The sequence below is a fragment of the Micromys minutus genome (assembly GCF_963924665.1).
Source record: "Micromys minutus genome assembly, chromosome: 2".
Lineage (NCBI taxonomy): Eukaryota > Metazoa > Chordata > Mammalia > Rodentia > Muridae > Micromys > Micromys minutus.
The window spans coordinates 93,171,628-93,187,805 of record NC_137971.1 but is presented as its reverse complement, the minus strand read 5'-3'; the positions used below and the strand labels follow the sequence as shown (position 1 = coordinate 93,187,805).

At 41.5% G+C, this 16,178-nt stretch overlaps 1 protein-coding gene across 3 annotated transcripts in view; it reads right to left on the bottom strand.

Annotated features, from left to right (window-relative positions):
• The window catches only part of RNF121 (ring finger protein 121), a 52,328-nt gene that overhangs the window by 13,333 nt on the left and 22,817 nt on the right, over positions 1 to 16,178 (bottom strand). The window contains exon 3 of one of the 3 annotated variants that reach the window (XM_080912601.1): positions 13,736 to 13,877. In XM_080912601.1, coding sequence (XP_080768727.1) covers positions 13,736 to 13,877 — 142 coding nt within the window. Of the gene's footprint in view, positions 1 to 3,560; positions 3,697 to 13,735; positions 13,878 to 16,178 lie in introns of those variants that run through there. The other 2 variants (XM_080912600.1, XM_080912602.1) reach the window with 2 other exon arrangements.

The following is a 16,178-nucleotide window of genomic DNA, read 5'->3' as shown; positions in this document are numbered from 1 at the left end:
GCCAGCCTAGGCAGGCAACATCACCAGAACCTGTCTCATAAACAGGAGAAACAGGTCTGAGGGTGTAAGTATAGCTCAGCAGGAAAGTGCTATTGAACACTGAGAGACCCTAGTTTGATACCAGTATGCAGCCCAACGCCACTGCCTGCCTTCCCCTTCCTGCAGAGCATTGCCTTATACTTGTTAGGCAAGGGGCACCAATGCACAGAACAGTTCTTGTAACCCAGCACATGGGAGCAGAGGCAAGCAGATTTCTGTGAGTTTTGAGTTTGAGGCCGGCCTGGTCTACACAGTAAGATTCTGTTTCAATAAATAAAAAAACAAATGACTTATATTTTCTACATTAAAAAGAATACAAATGATATTAATTTAAATTTCAATGTGCACAAAACATTAAAGTTACTATTACATCAGTCCTAGGTAGTGAACCTAGGGTTCTGTACATGAAGCACACTGAGACATGTTCCCAACCGCAAAATACTAAAAATGTTCGTACAGTAGTCTCCTTTTCTTGGCTTTGAAGTTAGACGTGTACTGACACACAGTCCAAGCTTTCATAAGCCACGAGACTGTAGCTGCTACAGTGGGCACTGAAGCACGGAGCCCGAGTTGACCATCTATAGCTACTCTTCACACACAGTCTCAGGGTCAGAAGCTTTTGTTTGTGGAGAAGTCTTTGTTTTTATTTTATATATGTCTGCACACACAGTTAGCTGGTTAGTTAGTACAGAGTGATGGGTTTCACCAGAGTTCTGAGTCAGGGTCTCATTTATCCAGGCTGATCTTGAACTCCCTAATGCTCTTTCTCCATCTCCCTAGTGCTGGGATTGCTATGCCTGCTCTATGGAATGCTGGGAATGGAACCATGTTAAAGCTCTGTTCTCATTTCTTAATGTGTGTGTATGTGTGTGGGCTACGCATGCGAGTGGGATATGAGCAAGTAGGAGGCCAGAGACTGACATGTAGTGTCCTCCCCTCGCTTCTCTTCTGCCTTATTCTTTGATCAGGGTCTCAGTGAACCTAGAGCTCACTTGTTTGCCGAGTCAGTTATCCTCAGAGATCCATTTCTCTCCAAACCCAGCTTTAGGGTTTCAGAAACAATCTGGCACCCCTGGCTTCCGTTGGAAGCTGGGGATCCAAACTCGGGTCCTTGTGCTTGCCAGGGAAACACTTAATCACCAGACCACCTCCCCAAGTCCCTGCCTTAGTGTTTAAGGACTATTCTATAGATTACAGAGAGAGAAGGCAAGGGATGCAGCTCAGGTATGAAGTGCATGGCTAGTATGTGTGAGCGCCCATGTTCAAGCCCGTGTATAGAGAATAAGGTGGTGAGCAAAGACCTACTGTTAGTTTGTTTGGTGGGCCCAAAGGTGCTAGTGAGTGAAATGCTCGGCTGGGTCTCAATTCTACTGCATGAAGCCCACAAATGACCCTCTAGTGAAGCACTCTGACACACTCTGGCCTCTGACACACTCTGGCCTCAGATTGAAAGTACAGACACAACAGAATGTACCAACAAGTGGCTGCCTAAATTAGGATCCAGGTGCTAGCTTACGAAACACTGAGAAGAACCAACAAAAGACACTATACCAAACAACCACAGACTAAACTAGGAGTTGAACCTAGATCCACATTAGAACTGGAAAGAAGCATCTTTGCTCTTCACAGTTCTTGCATTCATTTCTTTGCTTGTTTTTCAAGACAGGGTTTCTCTGTGTATATAGCCTTGGCTGTACTGAAACTCACTCTGTAGACTAGTCTGGTCTCAAACTCACAGAGATTCACCTACCTCTGTCTCCTGAGTGCTGAGACTAAAGGTGCCACCTGGCTGGAAACTTTATAAGTAGGGAGGAAGAAAACAAAACAAACAAACGAAAGAAAGAAAGAAAGAAAGAAAGAAAGAAAGAAGGAAAGAAGGAAAGAAGGAAAGAAAGAAAGAAAGAAAGAAAGAAAGAAAGAAAGAAAGAAAGAAAGAAAGAAAGAAAAATCTGTCAAGAAAAAAAAACAGGTAGAAAAATGGGTTTCCAAATAAAATTGAATTTGGGAGCAACAAAAGTGTAAAAGGCCACAAAGAAGAAATAGCACCTGTTGTTGAACAGAAGCTGGTTATCTGAATAACCATATGGGGAAGGAACACTGTTAATCACTGAATCTGGGTTTTGCTCTGAATTTCACAAAGAATATGCACTATACAATGATGTATCATAAAATACATGATTTTCACATATAATACAGGACAAGGTACCACCAGAAACAAATCAACATGAACACATCAGGGGCTGAAAAAAAAATCTCAGTACTGAAGAACATGTATTTTGTAGAATTTTGCCAAACAAACGAACTGAATAGGTTGTGGGCAAAGCTACTGAGAGAGAATTAAGAAATGAGTTATAAATATTAACAATTTAGTTGAGATACCATGATCTCTAAATGACTAAAAGCATGAGGTACTTGCTTACTAAATTATTCACAGCATATAGCTTATACCTTAGGGCAGAGCAAACGTGTAGCCAACTACCATGGCAATACAAAAAACACAACTGAGAATGAACACAGTCATTTCTAGGCGTCTAGATGGGACATCCCAAGAATCAATAAACTTAATATGAAGCAAAGAAACCTCCCAGACTGCTCCAGCACAGGATGTTAGAAGCGGCACACTCAGAGCTCTCTGCTCCGTCACCGGGGCCGTGGCATGGGGTCTAAGCATCTCACTCACTACAGTGAACACTGGTAAAGGTAGCATGACCATAGTTACCAGGAATATAAAACATCTGGAAACAGAATCCTGTAAAAGCAGATGAAAACACTGGATATTAATCATGGAAAAGGACCCAGAAAAGGCTGGCCATTAGAAAGTTCTCTATAGGTCAATAAGCAGATGTATCCAGTCATTTCTATGACTTGGCAAGACCATACTTTGTTAGAATAGTTTACAGGGTAGAGAAGTGGTTAACACCCCTAGCAAATGGCCGTCTATCTCCAGAGGCAACCATTATTTCACTAGTGTTCGCTACTGACCTTTAAAAAAAATCTTGTGTCCTTCGTACTTATGGGTCCAACTCTGTCTTTCAGAGGAGTGCTGAATTTGCTAGCAGTGTCCTAAGACTATAGCTTCTTTCCCAAGATGTCCCCTCTCCAAAGAAGAGTCAGTCAAGCGGCCATTTAACACTTACTGGACAATAGGCTAATTTTGTTAGCATGGGAATTCAATATGAATAATAAAGCCTCTCAAAGAGTAAAGGCTACAGAAGAAAAACAAAAACTAAACTAATTCAAAATAAGTTCTAGTGGGTGAGTGAGTGGGAAGCACCCTTAATGAAGCAGGTGGGAGGGGGTGGGATGGGGGTTTTCGGAGGGGAAACCAGGAAGGGGGACAACATTTGAAATGTAAATAAATAAAGTAACCAATAAAAAAGTTCTAGCATAAGCCCTGGTGGTCAACAAACAACAACAAAGTTCTTTTGTACAGAGAGCACTTCACTCACAGTGGGGCAAACCAATAAACGGCCTTGGAACATGGCCTGATATGTAGCACAGCTGGAAGGCTGCTTTATTACCTTTTCTCTTCTCACAGAAATGGGATCCAAGTAATCCTCTTAATGCCAAGGGTTGGGGGGAGGCATTATTTTGCCGAGTCCCAGGTGGAAAAGTCTGCGGCTCATCACCCCAGAAAGTAGCAGCTGTTTAGGGGGTGGGGCCTGAAAACAATCTATATTTGGTAACAGACAGAAATGATGAAAGCTTCTCCTTAGAGATCTTTAAAAATAGGATAGATACTTTTCCAGGCATACACTTCTCCTTTCCCCTAACATCCCTGAGGGAGCTAAGGAGTCAGCAATATTAGAATCTGAAGAGATGATGAAAACTGAGCTACAGAGAAACCAGAAGGCCAGTCTGACCTGGAGTAGGCTTCCAGATCTGCTGTGCCCTAGCAGCCTCCCCGCCATCGGTTTGTGGAGGAACCTGGAAAGGCAGGGGAGGTTAAATGATGACCAACAAAAGAGGGTTCATAAAGGACACGAGATCCAAGGAAAGGACTCGGGCAGCCATTAAGGAAGGAGACTGAGGAGAGCAAAGTAGAAGCCACTGTGGCAGGTGGGAAACAGTAATTTCCTAAGGCTTTTGGGAAAAAAAGAATTAAGAATCAGATTTTGGGCCTTGAAAGATTGCTTAAAGGTTAAGAGCACTTGCTACTTTTTCAGATGACCCAGGCTTGTTTCCCAGCATCCACATGTTAGCTCACAACTGCCTGGAACTCCAGTTCCAGGGGACCTGACATCCTCTTCTGCCCTCTGCAGCAAACGGTACACAGACTCACATGCAGACAAAACAACCATACACATAAGAAAATGAAAAATAAAAAAGAATCAGGTTTTAAGGCTGAACACAGTGGCACACACTAGTAATCCCAGCACTTGGGAGAGTAAGGCAGGAGAAACAGGCATTCAGGATCAGCTGCAGCCACATAGTGCGTTAAAGGTCAGCCTGGACTATATGAGACCATAAACAAAAACAAACATACAAATGACAATCATAACAGTAACAGCTAGATTTTAGTTTGGGTTCTAGTTTTTCAATTTAACAATTATATTCTTCCAACAAATCATTTCAAATTCTGCTTGATCATTTACTAGTCTGGAAAAGGGATAGAAATCCCTGTTCTACCTTATATAATAGTTTGATTGTTTTTCTTCTTCTTCTTCTTCTTTTTTTTTTAAAGAATGCTATTACTTTTATTTAGTGAGTACAAGATGGGGTAGAGGTGTGTTGGGGGGGGGGGGGGCTGGAGAGATTGTTCAGAGGTTAAGAGCACTGACTGCTCTTCCAGAGGTCCTGAGTTCAATTTCCAGCAACCACATGGTGGCTCACAACCATCTGTAATGGGATCTGGTGTCCTCTTCTGGTGTGTCTGAAGAGAACGACAGTGTACTTGCATACATAAAATAAAGAGTTTAAAAAAAAAAAAAGATGGGGTAGAGGAACTGAGGGTGGGTGAAGGAGAGGGTGGAGAAAAGGGAGGAGAAAGGGAGGAAAGGAGAGCGGGTAGGAAGGAAGGGAGAGGAAGAGCATACAGGTATGTGGATGCTGTGTGTGCATATGTAGAGGTCAGAGGGCAGCTGAAGTGGGTTCTCTCCAGCCACCTCATGGGATACAGGGGTCAGTATTGGGTCATCCTGACTCTGCTCTCACAAAGCCACCTCATCAGCCCATTTTCTTGTTGTTATTTGTTAGTGCAGAAAACAAGGATTTAGGGGCTCTGAGACTTTTCCAAAACACCCCATTCTTAGAATGTGAGACCCTAAAGACACAGAAATGGCTGAAGTCAGACTCAGAGATTTTCCAGTCATCCCAAGGCTATGAGATCCCACCTGTGCCTGACAAATAAAAAGAACAGCCCAGAGTAATTCTCAGAAAAACCACAGAATATACTGACTGATAGCCACCTCGCCCTTCTAGAAAGCCCTAGATAGGGTCCTGACACATGTCATAGTTAACTCATGCTCTAATCACCCAATCCTGAGAAACAAAACAAAAACAAAACCCCTCAAAGTTTTGAAATATATAAACAAGGTTCTGAAGATGTAAAACACAAAAGTTTTAGTGGACAGGTCAAGCTATACTGACCAAGCTGAGTCAAGACAAAACAAAAATGACTTTAGGAACAGCTCCCCTACCCCTCCCTGTACTAAATTTCAAGGAGAATGCAAACTGTCAACAACCTTACTGCCAAAGTTTCTCCCCGCTTTTCCTCCCCCTTCCTCTCCTCTTTCTGAAAATTATACTGCTGACCAAAGATAAAATAGTAGTTCACCCCCCTCATAAAAAAGTATAAAAGATGTGTGCTTTTTGAGTTCGGGGTTGACTCTCCCTGTGAGGATGAGCGACCCCATGTGCATGGAATAAAAACCTCTTGTTATTACAGCGGCCTATCGTCTAGCTGTGTTCTGTGGGTCGCCCTCCTGAGCTAAGACTCCTCAGGTCTTACAGCAGTTAGTAACAAGTGCTAAGCCCACAGTTTTGACTAGGCACTCTCCCTTTCTCACAGCACATCTGCTTGGTAGTGCTCATCCCTACGTGTCACCAGGGAATTTCTCTCTGCATGTCTAGACAAGAAAAAGCCTTTCTGGGTAATGATTATCAAGTGTAAATTATAAGTAACTGAAGGTATTTTTACTGTTGCTGGAAATGAAAATAATATTATCTGAAATTTAGAAACAGGAAACAGTGATATCCTGTTCTAAGTAAGTGAATTTGACCTAACACTTCTTTGACCATGAAAAACAAGACTTGAGCTCCTGAACTACAAACAGCAAGCGGTCCCAAGGTTGGTGGCATCCCTCTCGTCATCATCTCAGAACTGGAAGCATCCCTGCTGCCTGAGTCCAGAGCAGAGCTTCTCATAGGGACCCCTGTGCTTCCCAGGGAGCACACTGCAAAGCCTGGAGACAAACTTGGACATCTGCAAGGTGCTGGTGTGAGTGGGTAGAGGCTCGGGATACCTGATGCTTGATTGGCAACTTGATTATATCTGGAATTAACTAAAACCCAAAATGTCTGGGTAAACCTATGAAGGATTTTTGCTTAATTAAATCATTGAACTGGGATAATCCATTTCTAATCTAGATCTTTGACTCCTGAGGACTCACCTTTAATCTAGACCGTTTGAGGTGGGAAACCTACCTCTAATCTGGGTCACACCTCCGCTGGAAGCCTAGATGTAGGACATGGGAGAGGAAAGCTGCTCTCTGCCTGCTTGCTCCTACCCTCCACAGCAAGTCCATCCCTTCACTGGCATTAGAGCCGACTTCTGGATTCCAATAGGATTAGCTGGACTCCAGCCTGTAAGCCATTCTAATAAGTCTCCTTTATTCATAGAGAGGTTCATTCTATAAAGTCTGCACTCTAAAGAACACTGACTAGTTAATACAACTGACATTCTGTGGTGCACAGCACAGCCCTCCTCAGCACACAAAGAATAACTGACCTAAATGCCAATAGTCCATGATGCAAATCTACATTTAGAACAGGACTAGTGTTTTCCTACTTGGGGGTCACATAGGCTGGACACTTCACCTGCATTAGTGAAGAACAAAACTGTACTCAGCTGGAGAGAAATGTAAGCCTATCTATCAACTCCACCATGTTCTGGCATATCATAAACACTACTTTTTAAAGTGCCCATGGTGACCTCAAACACTACATAGTTCTGCTACTCAACAATAGCTCCAGTGTGTTTCTTTAATACAGCATTCCCCAGGGACTCATTTCAGTTCTCTTTCATGCCAAAGACACTGTAATATACATACTTTTGTTTATACTTGCCATGGATCTCTGCTTGTTACCATTTTCAGTCAGCACTCAAGCACTGAAACCACTAGTCAACACAGACAAACTAAAATTCCTTATTTAACTCTGTGTTCTCTTCTTATTCTCCCATCTCCCTTTCATACATGGTTACCAATATCCTGAAACTTGAGTTTTATCATTCTTGCCTATGTATGTATGTATGTGTATGTATGTATACATGCATACACACATACATACGCACACATTCGAGTCTGTGAACACAAAACACACACACACACACATACACACACACCAGAGGACAACTTCTGATGTCATTACTCAAGCAGCATCCACTGTTTTGGGGGTTTTTGTTGTTGTTTTTCAAGACAATTTTCAAGTTTCATGGTGTACCCCTAGCTATTCTTGAGTTCACTCTGTAGACCAGGCTGGCCTTAAACTCAGAGATTCACCTGCCTCTGCCTCCTGAGTGCTGGAATTAAAGGCATGGTCCACCACCCAGCCCATCCACTTTAAAAAAAAAAAAACCCGAGATATTAATTTTGTTAGATCATGTACTTTGCATTAGGAACATGTGCTTACAATAACTGCATTAAACCAGAAGCTGGCTTTTAAGTCACAGGATTAGCGGTACTACTCTTGCTTTTTCCAATGATTTAAGATTGACAGGTTATAAATAGGTAATGTGCATGGCACCAGAGCATGAGCTAATTTCATCTAAACTTACAAAAATTAAAGATTTTAACTTTTCCCCACTGAAAAGAAATTTTCTTCCTGGATGAAATTACAAACACATATAGATTATATTTAATAAAAAGACATAAAATATCTAACAGTAGAATGCAAACATAGATTGACATGTAGCATATATTTTATAAGCCTTTTAAAGTATGAAGTTGCCATGTGTTCTGTGTTTATCGAGGATCTTGGCTCTCACCAGCACAAAGTATAACTGGCCTTGATGGCCAGCTTTGTAAATTTGATCAGGCTACTTTACTCACTGTTATGCTTTGATGGAAAGGTTTTATATGCAGTAGATCTATGAAAATAGTTCATACTGATCAGAATTAAATTGCATACAGCAGGTCTTTGTTCTGAGACAGAGTTGCTCTGTGTGAGTCTGCCTGTTCTGGAGCTCTCTATAGACCAGGCTGGCCTGTCTCTGCCTCCCAAGTGCTGCGATTAAAGGTGTACACACTATACTCTGCTTTAAAATAACACCAAATCTGCTCCTTTTTCCAATCTATACTTAAAGAATCCTTCTGTAAAGTAAGTAAAATTGTAGTGCAAAGAACTTTAAGTAATTTATTATTAGCTTACATGTGGAAGTTAAGAAGGACAACTTTCAGTGGTCAGTTTCTTCTTCAACAGTCAGATCCAAGAATCAAACTTTGGTCTATCAAGCTTATGTGGCAAGGACATCATCTCACCAGCATCCACTACTTTTATTTGGCCTGGAACTTACCAAGCCAGCTATGCTTAGCCAGTGAGTCTTAGGGATCCATGTATTTCTGCCTCTCCAGTACCTGGATTACAAATTGTGATGGTTTGCATATGCTTGGCCCAGGGAGTGGGGCTATTAGAAGGTGTGGCCTTGTTGGAAGAAGTATGTCACTCTGGGAGTGGGCTTGGAGACACTCTCCCTAGCTGCCTGAGGATGCTTAGTCTGTTCCTGACTTCCTTTGGATGAAGATGTAGAACTCTCAGCTCCTCCTGCACCGTGACTGCCTGGATGCTGCCATGCTCCCACCTTGATGGTACTGGACTGCACCTCTGAACCTGTAAGCCTGCCCCAATTAAATGTTGCCCTTTATAAAACTTGCATTGGTCATGGTGTCTGTTCACAGCAATAAAACCCTAACTAAGACACAAATGTAAGCAATCATACCCAGCTTTGTGTGTTTGGGAATGTGTGGAATACACACACACAGACACACATACATACTCACACACACACACACACACTAAATCTTTATATCTGTGGTCATTTTAAAATTATTATTATAGACAGTTCTGTATTTCAGGCCTCAGATTCACTATTAATCCTGCCTTATGTGTCCAAGTGCTGGAATGGTAGAGGTGTGCCACCACTTCTAGCTGCTCAGATGAGTTTTGACAAGAGTTCCACAGCCATGTAGTGGTAAAAGAATTCTGTTCAAGAAAGATGCTGAGACAACTAGATCTCTATCACATGGAAGAATGAACTAGAACTCTAATCTCACATCATTTACAAAATTGCAAAATGTGCTAAGAAAATAAAGGAGGCAAAATGCAGTAGCACACACACCTGCAATCCCAGCCTTGAGAGGGAGAGCAGGCGAATCTCTAGGGCTTACTGTCCAGCTAGTTTAAAAGACCAGGTCTCAAAAAGTAAGGTGAAGCACAACTGAGGAAGATTCCTGACATGTGGCTCAACTCACAGGTACATGCATACACACAGGCATGCACGCACACACACACACACACACACACACACACACACATCTTCCTGATTGTCTGTGGGCAATGGAGTCTTTAAAAGTACAAACAATAAAGGAAAATTAGACCTCATCAAAATGATAAATGTGTACATATCAGGGACACTACTGAGGTGACAGGATAGCTCAGAAGATGCAGACCACATATACTGATGGACAGGAATTCAGATGTAGGTATTCATACAGGTCAGTAACACAGAGACAATTTACAATGTGCAAAGAACCTGAGTATCTCCAAACATCCAGGGCTACCAGACAGGGCTACACAATTTTAAATGTTTACACACCCACATAAACACATTTATTATACAACAGCAACATGAAAAAAAAAAAGTTCCGATTTCTCTCCCTGTCTCTTTCTTTCTTACCTTCCTCCCTTCCTTTCCTTCTTTATTTTTTTCCTTTTTCAAGACCAGGTTTCTCTATGGAATAGCCTTGGCTGTCTTGAACTCACAGAGATCCACTGCCTCTGCCTCCTGAGTGCTGAGAGTAAAGGTGTGTGTAACCACTGCCTGGTTCCTTTTCTCTTTTTAAAGCCTTTTATTTTTCATTATTTTGCTGTTTTTTGCTTTAAGACAGGTTTCTCTATGTAGCTCTGTCTGTCTTGGAGCTCCCTATGTAGATCAGGCTGGTGCTAAACTTACAGAAACCCACCTGCCTCTGTTGGGATGAAAGACATGCACCCTCACACAGCCTTTATTATTTTTTTTTAAGATTTATTTATTCATTTTATGTATGTGAGTACACCATCACTGTCTTCAGACACACCAGAAGACAGCATCAGATCCCATTACAGATGGTTGTGAGCCACCATGTGGTTGCTGAGAACTGAACTCAGGACCTCTGGAAGAATAGTCAGTGTTCTTAACCGCTGAACCATCTCTCCAGCCCTATTTTTTTTAATTTTTTTTTTTATTATTTGTTATGTATATGTCTGCAGGAGTGTGTGTGTGTGTGCATGGGTCTGGGTATCCTGGGAAGCTAGAGGAAAGTACCAAATTCCCTAGAGTTAAAAGTAGTTTTGAACAGTCTGACACAGGTGTTGGGAACTAAAATTAATGACTCAGTAGCTATGAAAACTTTCTGCTCTTTATGAGGACCCAAGTTCAAACCCCAGAACCTATGTGGCAGCTTACAACACCTGTAGCACCAATCTCAGGGGATCCAATGCTTTCCCTTGGCCTTGGCAGGAGAAGAGCTATACGGCATGTGGTACAAAGACACACAAGTAGGCACAACACCCACACACATAAAATACAATGAAAATGGAAGTATAAAAGGGCTGTTACTTGGCCCTTTCTCTTGTTCTAATGGTTTTTGCTGTTTGTCTTTGCTCTTGTTTTTGTTTTTTCTGGGCTCAATGAAACTGGTAATTTCCTTTCTGTAGAATACACAAGGTAACTACAAGTGTCTCATTTCAGATGGTAGGGTGAAACAGGAACAGGATTCAACCACTCAGGCCAATCTTCTGAAACCCTTGGTATCATGTGAGGACCTATGCTCTGTGACCTGAAAGCATAGGTCTCTATTAGTCATATATGCCAGCACCTAAGGTAGTGCAGACCAGTGTGCTGGAATAGAGCTAGCTCAGGGACAAAGGTCAGCTGCTTTCCCACTATGCTCCGGAGGCCATAGCGAGCAAACTGAAAAAATGTGGTGTAGAAAACAAATAATGGGCTGGTGAGGTGGCTCAGCGGTTAGAGCACTGACTGCTGAATTCAAATCCCACAACCACATGGTGGCTCACAACCATCTGTAATGGGATCTGATGCCCTGTTCTGGTATGTCTAAAGACAGATACAGTGTACTTATATATAATAAATAAAAAAATCATAAAAAAAAAAGAAAATGAAATAAAATGACATGAGTTTGATCGGACCTCTGTTTACCTGTATTCTTTGCAGGCCTCAACTTTCTATGCACTCATCTAATGTCATTCTTCCAGAGATTAAATGAGATAACACAGCAGTTGGCTACATACCCCTAAGGACCATGGCAACACCACAGGAAGTCTAAACATACACTGCAGGAAAAGGCACTGAGGGAAGTCATGAAGGAAAATTATCTAATGGTCTTATCTGAGCAAAGTATTCAGATTTTCTATTACAGTTACTTGTTTGTGAGTGAAGAAGATGCTACTCACCAAATTAACTGAGTTTATACATGTAAAGTGCTTAAAGCACTAAGAACTCAGTGAATGCTGTAAAGTATCGTGGTGACCAGTCTGATTGGTTTACACTGTTCTTCATGTTCTCTACATGATGTGTGACCCGTGTCACTTTCCTGTTCATCATCGACAGTGGAATACTGAAGTCTCCAACTACTACTAAAAACCTGCCTGTTGCTCTCTGGACTCTTGTCAATCTTTGTTTTCCATTTTTTGGGCTCTTTTGCTATGTGCGCTTTCATAACTGCAGCTTCTTGCTACATTGTACTTTCACTAATATATACAATCACATAAACATGTTATCACTGGTCATCTTTACTTAAGTCTGTTTTATTTGACATTAGTATAACCATCCCACCTTCCTTTCTTTTGTTTTATTTTGTTTTTAGCTGAGTGGTGGAGGCATATGCCTTGTAATTTCAGCTAAGGAAGGAGAGGCAGGGGTATCTCTGAATTCAAGGCCACCCTAATCTACAGAGCAAAATCCAGGACAAGCCAGGGATACACAGAGAAACCCAGTCTAAAAAAAATTATTTTATTTTAAATTACATGTATATGTGGGGTGGGAGAAGGGAATGTGCATGTGTTTAGGTGCTTGAAAAGGCCAGAGGGAGGGGTTAGATCCCATGGAGCTGGAGTTATAGGTGGACCCAAGGTGGATGCAATAAACCAAATTCTGGTCTTCAGCAAGGTCTTCTGGTCTTCTTTGTTTTGAGGAGGCAGCGTCTCATTAAGTATCCTAGCTGCCCTCCAAGTATTTAGAATAGGCTGGTCTTGAATTTATACCCCCCACCATTCTTTTGGCTTTCATTTGCATGGAATGTTTTTCCCATCCTTTTGCTGTCAATTTTTTATGCCTTGCTATCGAAAATGAGACTTATACACCCAGCATGCTGTTGAATTGTGGGGGTTTTATTTACTCCAATCTGCCAATCTCTACCTTTAATTGTGTAAACTTAATCTATCTAGAATTAAGCTTTATTAGTAATAAGAAAGAACTTACTTATGCCACTTAGCTATTAGTTTTCTGTATGTCTTATATATTTTTTCTTTACCTCTTCCATCGCCTTTTTACTTGTTTGCACAATTGGCTTTTGGTACTCGGATTAGTGAAATCTACTCCTTCTCCTAAGACTAGTGTTGGCTTTCCCAGTCCAGTTATCTTCTCCCTTCCAAATGCATGGTTTCTGATATTTCCTTTATGAATCTGTCTCACAATCTTTAAAAGGAAGTTATCTACCTTTTCTGGCCATAAAAGTAGTCTGATATTGAGCTGTGAGTGGTGGTTCATGCCTTTAATCCCAGCACTTGGAAGGTAGAGGCAGGAAAGCAAATCTCTGTAAATTCGAGGTCAGCCTCATCTGCATAAGAAGTTCCAGGGCAGCCAGAGTAAAGGATGAGACCTAGTCTCAAAGCAATCAAACAAAATGTGGTCTCCTATATCATCCTTGTTTTCATATATCAAATCACTTGCACCTTAGAGATACACATATGTACACCTCACATATAAAAAATTATTGCTGTTATCTATCTGCCTGTATGTCCCCTGGGTCATACAGGGTCCTGGCTAGACCCTAGGACACTTACAAAGGTCTCTTGATAACTAAAAAGTGAGTTGTGCCTGGTACGGTCGTACACACTGGTAACCCTAGTACCTGGGAGGAAAAGACAGGATAATCATGGGTTCAAAGTTATCCTCATCTACATAATGAGTTCAAGGCCTTCTTGAGTAAAATGAGATTTGTTTTAAAGAGCATTTTTAAAAAACTAAGAAGTGGCTTACATTGTAAGAACGGGGGTGCCTCTGTTTCCACTGTACCAGGAGTAGCTGGGCCACCACCAAGGTAGCAATGAGGATGAGGACCATTTCAGCGTGCATGGCTTCATGGCCACGATGTTTGGCATGCATTCGTGCATGTTCAACCCTGCAAGCCAAACAGATAGGGTAAGTTAATGACAGAATAGTGTGGGGGTAAAGGAGCAGCCCTTCTTAGGGTATCTTGTTGCCTATAGCTCAGAACATGGCTTTGGGGTTTTTCATTTGTTGCCTGTTTGCTTATATTTGAGACATGGTCTCTCTACAAAGCCCTGGCCATCACCCTGCAGACCAACCTGGCCTCAAACTCAGTTATCTGCCTGCCTGTGCCCTCCTGAGGTGTTGGCATTAAAGATGTGCACCACTATGCACAGCAGTCCTGGGATTTCAACCGAAGGGTACCATGAAAAGTAGGAGTTAAGACCCACGGCTGAGAAAATGGACATGGGCTAGAATGGAGCCTCTCCAGGCTTTAGCTACAAAGCACCACTATTCGGACTAGAGATGAATGGTGTGCTGTTTGACCCTTGTGGCAGAAGCATAAGAAACCTGTCTTGACACAGGAAGAAAATGCCAGGAGAAGCTTGTGTCAGTGCCATTTCGATCCTATTTCAGCCTGTCACTAGGAGAGAGCAGAGGTTACAGCTATGAAGCCTTAGACTCTCACTACTCATCAGACCACTAAAGGGGCAACACTGTAAGTTTGCTGACGAGAGTCTTGCTTTATTCATCATGCCTTTTTGCCAGGGCTAGAGAGCTTAGGACTAAATAAAGGCTAAAAACTCTAAACTGCTTCAGGTCTATATTAATACAACTGTGTCTTCATCATCAGCATCAAGTACACAGCCTCCTCAAGGGCTCAAGAAAGTTCAATAATCAGACAACCGAACGGCATATCTGGAAGCATTTTATTAATAATCTAAAGCTAGAATTTTCTGGTCTTGGATGTTTAAGAAAGATAGCTGAGCTGGACCTAGCACACATCGTTAATCCCAACACTCTAGAGGCAGAGGCAGATGCATCTCTATGAGTTTGAGGCTACCCTGTCTAAAACACACATGTGAGACCTTATCTAAACACACATATATTTTACAATGAAATGAAAATGTACCGCTTTAATACACTGCAGCTAATCCTAAATTCAATGAAAACAAAGGACATAGCCTTGTCTTATTCCCAATGACAAACCTTCAAATATTTATGATTACGTTAAAGCAAACAAAAAACCCTTTCCTGTTTCTATAACCATTTTCCAGCATCCTTTCAGTTCAACAGTCCTACCTACTCACCTTTCTTCCTTCCTTCCTTTCTTCCTTCCTTCCTTCCTTCCTTTGTCTCTTTTGCTCTTGCTCTTGTTTTCCTTTCTTTTTTCTTTCCTTCCTTTCTATTTAGGTTAGGCAAGCCTCAAACTCATGGAGACCTCTGCCTCCAGATTCCTTGGATTAAAGGTATTCCCATCTGGTCCTAAAATGGTGTATAAACAGGGCTGGAAAGATGGCTCAGCAGTTAAGAGCACCAACTGCTGTTACAGAAATCCTGAGTTCAATTCCCAGCATTTACATGGTAGCTTAAAACTATCTGTGATAGGATCTGATGCCCTCTTCTGGTATCTGAAGACATATACAGTGTACTCATATACATAAAATATATAAATCAATTTTAAAAAATGATGTGAATACCATTAATCTTGGCTGCATTCTTCTACACATGATTCAATTAAAAAATCTTTAACATAGTGCTTAAAACATTTGTGTCTTCAATATAGCAGAAGAAAGTCACATTGTCACCTTCCTTTAACAAAGAGGCATACATGGTACACTATGACATGTCATCTAAAATCACTCTAGATTTATCATTTGAATTGGTATTCCTGCCAGTCTATACTTAATAATTGATCACCTTAATCTTAATTAAAGGTTTTTCCTACTAAGTTGTACCTGACTTATTTCAGCTCGATTGTTAACCTCCTTTTGAAGTCTGTGAAGTAGTAAGCACTCTGGAAACTCTTTACTGTGAAAAATCATGAAAATAAGATATTTGCTAATGCCTTCTGATTATAAAGGAAGATAGCAACAGAGCTGAAATTAGGAGATACATCTCGCCTTTTCCAAGCCAGAGCTATCCACTCTGTATCACAGATAATACATCATCCTCAAAGCAAATAACACTGGAAGCTCAGCAGTGCAAGGCATGGTTCTAAGAACTTCATAGACACGAACCCTTATACCTCTAATATCCATACCTTTAAAGTATGAATATGGTTATGATTCTCAGTTTACAAATGAGGTGAACCCTCAGGCCTGGTGTTACTGGCCTATATTCCAGCTACCCCAGCACCTAGGGCAGAAGGTTGCAAATCCTAGGCTGTCTAGGCTATACAGTAAGTTCAAGGTTAGCTTGGGCAACTTAA